Source organism: Callithrix jacchus, chromosome 1 (genome assembly GCF_049354715.1).
Source record: "Callithrix jacchus isolate 240 chromosome 1, calJac240_pri, whole genome shotgun sequence".
In the NCBI taxonomy this organism is placed as follows: domain Eukaryota; kingdom Metazoa; phylum Chordata; class Mammalia; order Primates; family Cebidae; genus Callithrix; species Callithrix jacchus.
The window spans coordinates 79,814,979-79,825,322 of NC_133502.1; the positions used below are offsets into that span (position 1 = coordinate 79,814,979).

A 10,344-nucleotide genomic window follows, 5' to 3' on the forward strand; every position below is an offset into this window, starting at 1 on the left:
TCTTAGTACTTAACATTCACAAGAAGTTCACAGGTTCAAGAAAACATAAGATGATATTCAGGGTAAAGAGAAGCAGCAAAGATTGGCTGGGCACAGTGGCTCACAACTGTAATCCCAGCACTTTTGGAAGTCAAGGTGGGCAGACTACCTGAGGTTGGGAGTTCCAGACCAGCCTGGCCAACGTGGTGAAACTCTGTCTCTACAAAAAATACAAAACTACTGCTAGATTCCATATAGAAGGGAGACACTTAATATCAACATTTCTCTTTCTGTGTCTGGCCTGTTTCACTCAGTGCGATGCCCTCCAGACTCACCCATCTTGTGGAAAATGACAGGATTTCCTTCTTTTTTAAGGCTGAACAGTATTCCACTGTGAATGTATGCTACATGTAAAAAATTCATTCATCCACTGATGAACTGGTGAAGTGTAGGTGAATGCTTCCAGCACCTGTGGAGCTGTGAGGACTTGGTATTCCCATCCCTTTCAGCAGAATCTTCTAGACTCCATGTTCAAGGAGCCCCTAGAGGCTGTTTATCTTTGTCATCCCTCAGTGGGCTCTTGACTTCAGCTTCTGCGTCAGCCAGAATGGGAGCAGTTGTTGGCCAAGCATTGCTAATCAGTCTGTCTTCCGTATGTATGAACATAAATCCCCACACACGTAATTGCTTGGCACCTGAACACACCCAGTACTGGAATTTGGGTTTTGAAAGTGAGAGCTGTCTCAGAGGCTTCCTTGGAGAATGCATTACTGATGATTGAGGAGGGAGCTGAGGAGCAGGCAGTGCCTCTGGAGGAAGCCAGAAAAGGGACTGACCTGTAATTATAACTTGGGTCACCTGGAGGAGGAGACAATGGGGCACCTGATATGGGAGAGGGAAGGGAAGATGAGGTCATTCACCCTTCGAGCATCTTAGGACCATTTTCTCCCTTTCATGTTCTTTCTCCTTGGTATTTACCAGTGTTTTTCACAGGGTGCCTTTGGGGATTGGGGTGAGTGGGAGGTCCTGTCCTTGCAGGGTATTTCTTGTCCATGGCTGCCAAGCATCTACCATACTAGCATCCCCTATAGCCCCATATTGTGAAAACCAAAGAATACCTCACAAGCTGTCTGCCACCCCCTGGGTTGCTGCCATACTCTGCAAGAACCACTGTGGAGTAGGTCTCACACAGTGGTGGGGAGAGGTCTGTATCTGGAACAGCTGAGGAAGGCGGTCATTTTATTTGGCTTCCAAATGGGCCAAATGAGCAAAAAAAAATACTTCCCATGTTCCCAGCTGTTATCAGTTGACATTGTCTAGGAATGTGGTTTTAAACTTCATTTGCTGGTGAGTCGATGGTACTGGGCATCTGGAAATAAAACAAATGTCCTCTTGTTTCCCTGCACCAATGAGGGTGGGCAGGGGAGAGGGACCGGCTGTTTCATTTCTTTTTTATATAAAAGCATTTTTAAACTTTATTATTAATACTCAGGACATTAGGAATTTCCAGATTTTTTTTCAGTAGCATTTGTAGAACCACTTTTGATAACAAATACAGTAGTTAGGAATGTGCATCCAATTCAGAATACATAATAATGTTTATCCTGAATCCTTTCCAGCTAAAAACAGGGCTGGCGCTGTGATGAGATAAAGAATGAGAATCTACAAAAAACACTGTAACATGTTTGTTTTTTCCCAGAGGCTACATCCTCTTTTGCTGGAATACTTTATAAATACATATTTAAAAGTAAGGCAACAACTCCAAACAGTCCAAGCTGTTTGCTCAACTGTTTTCCCAATTAGCTTTGCAATCCTGGCAATCAATTTCATGGTTGTATTGTTTAGTGTTTGTCTTTATCATCAACATTCAAAAGGATGTTTTTCTCACATTTCTGATACATCTCTGGTATATGTGTTCAATGATGTATACAACTAACACTGGTCAGGTACTGAAGCCTGTGATGTCCCAGTGCCTGTTTTCAAAGGATTCAAGACATTGATTTGGATTCACCATAAACGGATGTGTGAATCCAAAATTCCCTTTTTTACTATGTTTATCACCTCTTCTCTTTTAACTCCTAATTTTAAAACTAAAGGAGTACCAGGACTACCTGGTTACTGGAAATGTTCACCCCAGTAAACAGAACTTTTATCAGGAACCCTTATAATTCATGGCCCCATTCCACATGGACATTCAACTCAGGAAGACGTGCAAAAGAAAAAGATGTCAAATTACAGTCAAGTGACCCAGAGGAGGATGTTATACAAACTTATAAGGAAAGAACAGTCTTTTTTTCTTTATTATAAATACATTTAACAGCTTAGCAGAAAGACAAGCTAAATTCAAGACTGTTCACCTTTGAAAATTGTGTCATACTCTCGCTAGTGATAAATAAGGAACCCCCAATAATGGAATTTTAATATAGCAATTTCATCAACAGATCTTTGAAGACCGATTTGTTTTTTAGAGAGGGTTAGAAGAATGATTATGATTGCAAAGTTCTGAGAAGTCCATCTACTGTCCAAACTTTGGATTGAAGTCCTTATTTTTTTTTCCTTTACTCAGAGACAGGTATATACAGTGCTGTTGTAATAATGAAACAAATGTGAAATCTACTGTAGAGTTGCACAATACAGAAAACTGTTGCTCCATCTTCTACTACATAAATGTGTGACTCCACAGGTCAGTAATGTTGTTGTCATTATTTTTGTTAAGTTGGAATTATTCCATCACGTCTAAGCCCTCTCTTTAACTTCAGATCCTCCAATTTTTTCCACAGTTCTTCACGCTCCTTTTCTTTCTTCTTCTCACGCTGACGATCTGACTTGTATGTGGCTGTCAGCTCGTCAAACATGGTGCTGTTCATTTCCATAAATGCCTTCAACACGTTGTATTCTAACGCCACAATAGCTGCACTCCACTTTCGAAACCCTATAAAGGCTGGAAAACATGATGGGAAGGATGACGTCAGAGTTTTCTTCTATCAAACTCATGATGTATTCATCATTCCAGTAATAGAGTGCGCTTTCTGCCACCTGAAAATGGGGGCTAGATACACACTTGGCAATTTGTTTAAACAAAGGTTCTTGGATTTTAACAAATTGTGAACGTTCAATCACATCCAATATTTCTTCCAGTTCCCCAAGGAATATGACCTCTTTTTGACTACATGTTTCAGGCCAAAATTTCATTAACCCCCTAATAACTGGTTCTGTGAGTGAAGGATCTTTCTCCAGAAACTGTACTATACAATATGCCAGCTGCGCATGGAAGAGAGATTAACTCCTGACAGTGTGTAAGGGGATCAACACTTTCACCAGAAACTGTTTGTGTTCTGCCTTAAGAGGTCAAGCAAAGCCATTGAGAATACTTCCTAATATTTCCAGCAGTTCAGCTATACCATTGAAGTGTTCTGTTTCATAAACAAACCTTGGAAAAATATTGTTAATCTGTTTTCAGATAAATGCTCTAAGACCAAGAAACTTGCCAGAAATTCTGTGTAAAACTGTTTTTAAGTAGTTCCGTTCCCAAGGGTCTTCACTGTCAAATAGCTCCAGAAGCTGTAATACACATTTCTGATCTATATGTTTTTGGCAATGCTGGGTTGGAATTCTTGGCTTTCCAAAAATCATATGAAAACTTCATATACAAGCTGTAAGTGTGGCCACGATGCCTCAAGGGTAGGCTCATCTTCTTCTGGATCAAATTCATGGCTGTCACTAGGAGGGAGAGTTCTGAATATATTGCAAGATGCCATTCTAACTACTTCAGGGTAAGTCTGCTCTGTCAAGCAGCCTCTGCTTATTGGAATACAGCCCACCAGTTCGTTAAGAGTGGAGTGCTTGCATTCTTTCATTTTAAGATCAGATAGCGTGTCCATGAAGTCAAAAATGACACGGCACTGCTGAAGTTTCTTTAGAAACAGTTCAGGCTGCTCTGAGGATGGAACGTCATTTAGCAGCGGCAGAGATGTTAACTCAGCAGGCTTGCCTTGAGACCTAAACTGTGAGGAACTTTGCGACCTCTTCTGTCTGGCTTTTCTGACGGGCTTACGAGAAAATCCGTCTACTTTACCCACTGATGGAGGAGTAGTTGGTGCTGAGGACATACCCTACTTGAAGCCTCGGAGGAAGAATCCGAAGATGATCTGTGTCTTGGAGGGGCTGGAGACGGGCAAGAGGGCCGCAGCGGGGACGGACGGCGGGACCGGGACGTGCAGGGGGAGGTCCGGGGAGCTGCTGGGAGCCCGGGGCGACGGCTGTCGGCTACGGCGTCCCTCCGGTTCCGCGGCGGCGGAGCCTCTAGGCCTCACGGCCGGACCCGAACCTCCGCGGCCTCACGATCCTCCCCCGCGGGCCCGTCCCATCAAATCGGCACCGACCCCGTTGCGGCTCCGCCGGTGGCTCCTCGCTCACATTCCTGGCGGGTGGCGCCTCAGCTCCTTGCCCGGGACCCGGCGGCGGCGGCGACAACGTGGGGATGGGGGAAAGGGAGGGAGGAAGACTGGATCTGGCAGCAAGAGAAGGGGACCAGAGAAGGAGGAGGCGCCTCAGGAGCCGGAGCCGCCGCTGCCAGAGCCACAGTTCGCTATCCGCGGTGGGTCCCAGTCAATTTTCCCACTGTTTTCATTATTAAACAGTGCAGGGGGCTGCCCCATGGGAAATAGGACCTTGCAAACGGGGCATTCCAGGGACCCAAGTGAGCTCCCCAACGGGGTGGGTCGGGGCAGGGCAGGCTTGAAGGTGACTGAGATCAAGGTTGGAGTTCCTGGGGAAAAGGAAGAACATGGGCCGGGGCTGATCTGTGTGGGATCTACTCTGAAAGTCCACAGGAAGGGAACTAGGGCAGTGACTTGCGGGAGCCTCGGTGCTGTCCCTGAGAGCTGAGCATGCCTTCCCAACTCAGTGACATCACATGGGGTACTTGAAATCAGCCAGGGTGGGAGCATTTACACCACAGGAATCAGCAAATGCCACAGATCAGTGCCTGCCTGCCCACCAGAGGTCGCTGACCAGCTCACCATTGTTCTAGGGGTCTCTAACAGCCCCCACAGCTCTACCCTGGCTGTAGGTACCACCTTATTACAGAAGAAGGTTGCACCTTCTACTTCCTGTGCTCACTGCTACCAATAAAACAAAGGCCAGTGCAGCTGAGGCAGGCTAGGTGGTCAGGAAATGACCATGTTTTCAGGACGCAGCAACCATGATGACCAGTGACTGTACAGCCAACACAATAAGTCTTACCATTTGCATCTTCAGTAGACTTTCCCTTCCAGAGAGCATGCGCATTTTGATTTTACCGCTCCTCCAAATGACCCTTTGCTCATAATTGTAAAAAATACACCACTGGGTAGAGATTTAAGATATTAATGAGACGTGATGTATGAAAAAGCATGTACAGTTACTGCGCATGTGCACCCAGAAGACCACTCAGAACGTGCTTATTAGCAAACTGTCTTCCCATCTCCTTATGAAAAATCATGTAAGACTCCCATAAAGGGGTTTTCTCCAACAGCAATCAATGCCGTGTCACCCTAACCAGCAGCCACCCTGAACACTGTCTCTCAGAGTGTAGTGTCTATTCTGCACTTTTCAAAATACTTTTTCCTTTGCAATAAAATCACTCTGTGCTGCATCTCCTTTGATGTTGCCTTTTGTTTAAATTCTTTTAAACCAAGAAGACAAGAACCAAGGTGTTGCATCAGCCGTCAACAAAGCCACCCAAACCTGCCTCAGGATGCTGGTGTTGCTTAGCCAAACTTAATTCTCCTTCTAAAGAAAAGAGGGACTCCTTCTGTGACAGGTAGGGATGGGAGTTGCATCTTGATTTTGTATCAGCATTCATTTCTACTACAATCAATGCAAGTCCCATTCTTATTTGATTTTAAAATAAGAGTTTCAGGGGCTTTTAGGAGTTGACATATTTTTATTTTGTTTGATTATCCTTCCAATCAGATTTTCCATGAGTTGATATTAAAAGTAGTTTGCCTTGCCAGGCATGGTGGCTCATGCCTGTAATCCCAGTGCTCTGGGAGGCTGAGGCAGGCAGATCATGTGGTCAAGAGATCGAGACCATACTGGCCAACATGGTGAAACCTCGTCTCTACTAAAAATATAAAAATTAGCCAGGCATGGTGGTGTGTGCCTGTAGTCCCAGCTACCCGGGAGGCTGAGGCAGGAGAATCTCTTGAACCTGGGAGGCAGAGGTTGCAGTGAGCCGAGATCACGCCACTGCACTCCAGCCTAGGCAACAGAGCAAGACTCCATCTCAAAAAGAAAAGTAGTTTGCCTTTACTTCATCCAGTGAAGAAAGGTGTTCAGGAATATTTTGAAAACTGAATAAAAAATTAGGACTTTGCCCAGAATGAAAAATTCACCACCTGTAAGCTGCATTTGTGTAATTAAGAGGTGCTCTCCATCCGTGCGGTCTCACTGCACCCTGCCACATAGGCGCTGCCACATCGCCTCTCAGTGCTCTTACCCAGCCTTCCCAGACTGTGGATTGTCTCCTCATTAGCCTGCAGACGATTAGTCCTCTCTTCTGATGAGAAAAATGAAAATAAATTGCCAGGTCTGGGGCTGGAATAAAGGAAACTAGGAACTGGGAGATTCACCAGGGCTTCTGAGAGCAATGCTATTACCAAATAACATTCATTCACTCACATGCTGAAAAGATATTCTACTGCAGGGACCACAGTGAGCAAAATCGGAAGAACCAGCCAGCAAACAAGAAAAATGCCCGATAACGTAAGTTGGATCAGAGGATGATAAACAATGGCCTATAACTCAACACTTGCTTTTGTAAATAAAGTTTTATTGAGATGCAGCCACGCACTCTGTCTGTGGCTGGTGTTAGTCTTGTCTGTGGCTGGTGTTCATAATGGCAGAGTTGAGTTGCCACAGAGACCATCTGGCCCTCTACAGAAAGGGCTGCTGCTTCCAGGGGTGCCATGCAGGGAATTGAAACAGGGTGAGGTGAGATGAAAGGATGGAAGGATGGTGATGTCTATTTTCATCTGGCTGATCAGGACCTCTCTGATGTGACATTGAAACCAAGACCCAAAGGGCAAGAAAAAGGAACCAGCCCGAGGAAGGGCTGAAGGAAGGCAGAGGAAGAGGGAGTGTAAGGGGCCAGGGCAGTGAAGGGTTGAGTGACCTCCAGCATAAAACAACAAAGAAGGAGGGTAACTGGGCTAGGGCCAGAGGGTGGGCCTGGGGGTGCAGGCAGAGAATGAGGCGCCATGAGACCCGAGAGGTGGCGCTGCTTTATAGACCTTCCACAGGGGCTGAGATCAGGCTTCAGCCAAGTGTGTTAAGCAGGCAAGTGTGAGATCTGTCTTAGGTTCAGGAATTTCCCTGGCTGCTCAGACTGGAGTCTCGGGGTCAGGAGGCAGAGTGGAAGGACCAGATAGGAGGTGGTCTTGGCAGCCAGGGGAGACGTGATGGTGCTGGGACTGGGGCTATCCAGGTTCTATTACTTAGTGAGCCTTGGGCAAGAATATTAGGGAGGCTCCCACTTCTTTGTAAATATTTAAAGTATGCGATTAGCATTAATACAGGTGAATAGAATGTGTCCTACAAAAACACCCTATGATCACCTGGGAAGTCTCACTTTAAATTCTGTAGTCCTTGGAGTTCAGTACTGCCTCTTCCTCTTCCCAGCCTGGTCCTGCCCTGACTGCAGGAGGTCTGCCCACACCCCAGATGCCCCAGGTCTCCTGAGTACCCTCCAGGTACACCCATAGACCTAGGGGACAAACACTGGAGATCACTTCAAGGCATGAGCCAAAATGTCGGTGGCACCAAAGTTCCCGCTCCGCTCCCCCAGGGGTGCTGGCTGCACATGGCTCCCACCTGACTCAGCTGGGGGACGACGGCACCAGCCCGAGGTTTGTGGCCAGCTGGGGTCTCAGGGTGGTCTTGTAGCTTGTGTTAAACACATACTGTGGAAAGACTATTGTGCCCCAGCCTCAGCCCTGCAACCAAATCAGTATTTGTACCACCACGTGGACTAGAATTTCTAGCCTGGAGCCCTTCTGTGTTGGCGACAGAGACCATTGGGGTGGATGAAAGCGGCTTTCCCAGGGCCCCTACCCATTCCTGCTCTGCCATCTGGTGGCAAAATGTGAAAATGCGCCTCCAGTGATGAGAAAATTTCAGATTTCTATGAAGGATGGCTGCAACAAATTCCGATGTGCTTAGATTCTCCAAGGTTCTTAGTGAGCAGGATGAGCTGAGATTTCCTTGGGAAGTGGAACATCTGGGGATATTTTTTATTTTCCTTGTCTTTCAAGATGATGGTGAATTCTCTAAGTCTGGGTGAGAGAGTAGTTCCTGGCTTCTCTTCCCAAAGACATGGCGAGGGTGAGTGAGTGCATCTCACACAAGGCCATAGATGGAGAGGAAAGGAGTGCACCAGGGATGTGTGAATCCCTCCCTGGAAACGTTTCACTCCAAAAGGTGCCCTGACTGGGAAGTGGCTTCTGAATGGGATGCCCTCCTTGGATGGTCCTCAGTGCTTGTAACTCCAGCACACAGCTGTGGGATTCACCTTCAATATGTACATTCCTGTTGATTTCTGTCTTCTCTGTTTCTGGGGGTCCTGCCACCTCCCTTTCAGTGTCCAGCGGAGGGAGGAAGACCTAGTGGTGAGTTATGGCTTTGCTCTGTTGCCTTGGGCAAGTGCCTTGGCCTCTCTGAGCCTCGATTTCCTCATCTGCAGGGGAGAAGGATGGTATTAACCACAAAGGTTCCTTGGAGGTTTCCATAGGGGATGTGAGTGAAGGCACAGCATGAGCTGGAAGGCGCCATGCATGTGGAAGTTACTGCGGCTACAGGAAAAGCGTCTGTCTCAACTCCTCCTGCTGCTTCCCCCCTCCTCCTCCATTTACTGGGCTGGCCCATGAAACAGGCGAACAGACTGCCAGGAGTACTCCCCACCCAGCCACTGCCATGTATGGAACTGCAAGGAGTGAGCCGGACTCTCAGAGCCAGTGAGGCACAGGCATAGCTTGCCCTCACTCGCAGGAGCAAATCAGCCTTCAGGTTCAGTCGCCTCTAGAAGCCTCTCACAGGACAGCGGCGTCTGTAGGTGACCATGATTTGAGTCTCCTGAGAGTGGAAGGGCCTTTGTGATTCCTGCAGAAGGAACCAGCTTGCCCCATTCCTGCAGACAGGACGGACATCCGCACCAAAGCTCAAAGTGTCAAGATGCATGGGCACAAAACAGGAAGAAAAGAGCCGCAGGCAGATTTATGGCAGTTTATCTACCAAAATTGGAGGCACCCGGGACCCAACGACTAGATTTAACCAGGAGCAGTGTTCTACCTTTCCCCCATCTCAGGGGAAGCAGATACTGGCTGGTACCAAGGATGTCTGTGTGGGGGGAGCTGCATGTCAGGAAACTGCTGGGGAAGTTTGCCTCTGCCCCATGGGACGCTCACCTTGGAAGGTGACCACTGCTCAGCATGATGGACACAGGTCAGGTGCTCATGCATGGCATGGTGTGGGCACGCCTGCAAAATCATAAAGAAGACCCAGGGCTGCTGCGGAAGGCTGGAGTAGACTGGGAGGAGGAGTTGCTCCAGGGTCGCTGCCAGCCCAGCAGCACGGGCGCACCTGCAGCAGTAGGTGGCGCTGGGGAGAGATCAGCGCCCCATTTCTTCCAGCCTGGCAGGTGCTGCCACCAGGGCTGCTCAGAATAAGAAACTGTGCAGCTCTTGCACTGACTGGGGTAATAAATCAGGAACATGGTTGGCAAGACCCCCAGCCCTTTCCTTCCTCTGCAGTGCTCTGTCTCTGAACCTTTTGGGATTTGAGGTCAGAAGAAGACACCAGAGTAAGGACTACCTCACGTTCTACAGATCATGGTTCAGTGCCATGGCCTCCACCCCAGCTGTCCCAGCATTTTGCAACACACCTTGTGCTTACCGAACCCACAGTGTTTTGGGGAGACTCTGTTCGCTATATCCTGAGCTGTCCACGAAGGCTGCTGTTTCGTAGATTGGTAAATAAATACACTTTGCTTTTTTTTTACTTTTCCTTTTCCTGAGTGCTGTCTCTGATTTCTGGAAGAGAGGGTGGCATGTGAGGTGTAATGCCACCCTCTCTTGCCTTTTTTTTTTCTTTTGCTATTATCCATTTTGGTGATACCTGTGAGTGCCCCGGTGACCTGGACTGCAGCCGCATGTGCAGTTTGTTTGCTTGCGGGCTGCAGGAAGGCGGTCTCAGGAAGCTGCATGCCTAGCTAGTGAGTGTGTTACTGAGCCACAGGGGTTGGTTTACCAGTTTCAGACGAGACTCCCCTGGAAACACTCTCCTGGCTGTGGGTTACTGGGGCTGGTCTGCAGGTTTTGTATGGGGATC

General features: G+C 47.7%; 1 protein-coding gene and 1 pseudogene across 3 annotated transcripts in view; one reads left to right on the forward strand and one right to left on the reverse strand.

Moving 5' to 3' along the window:
• Positions 1 to 5,617, forward strand: part of LOC144581623 (uncharacterized) — a 20,451-nt gene extending 14,834 nt beyond the window's left edge. Inside the window, exons 3-4 of one of the 2 annotated variants that reach the window (XM_078365939.1) lie at positions 2,546 to 2,662; positions 2,760 to 5,617. In XM_078365939.1, the coding sequence (XP_078222065.1) occupies positions 4,123 to 4,866 (744 nt within the window). In that variant the 5' untranslated portion in view covers positions 2,546 to 2,662; positions 2,760 to 4,122 and the 3' untranslated portion in view covers positions 4,867 to 5,617. Of the gene's footprint in view, positions 1 to 2,545 lie in introns of both variants that reach the window. The other variant, XM_078365934.1, reaches the window with a different exon arrangement.
• On the reverse strand, positions 1,424 to 4,404 carry LOC108590012 (serine/threonine-protein phosphatase 2A 56 kDa regulatory subunit epsilon isoform pseudogene; annotated as a pseudogene). The gene has a single exon (XR_013532672.1). The product of XR_013532672.1 is annotated as a serine/threonine-protein phosphatase 2A 56 kDa regulatory subunit epsilon isoform pseudogene (transcript).
• Positions 5,618 to 10,344: the final 4,727 nt, after the last annotated feature.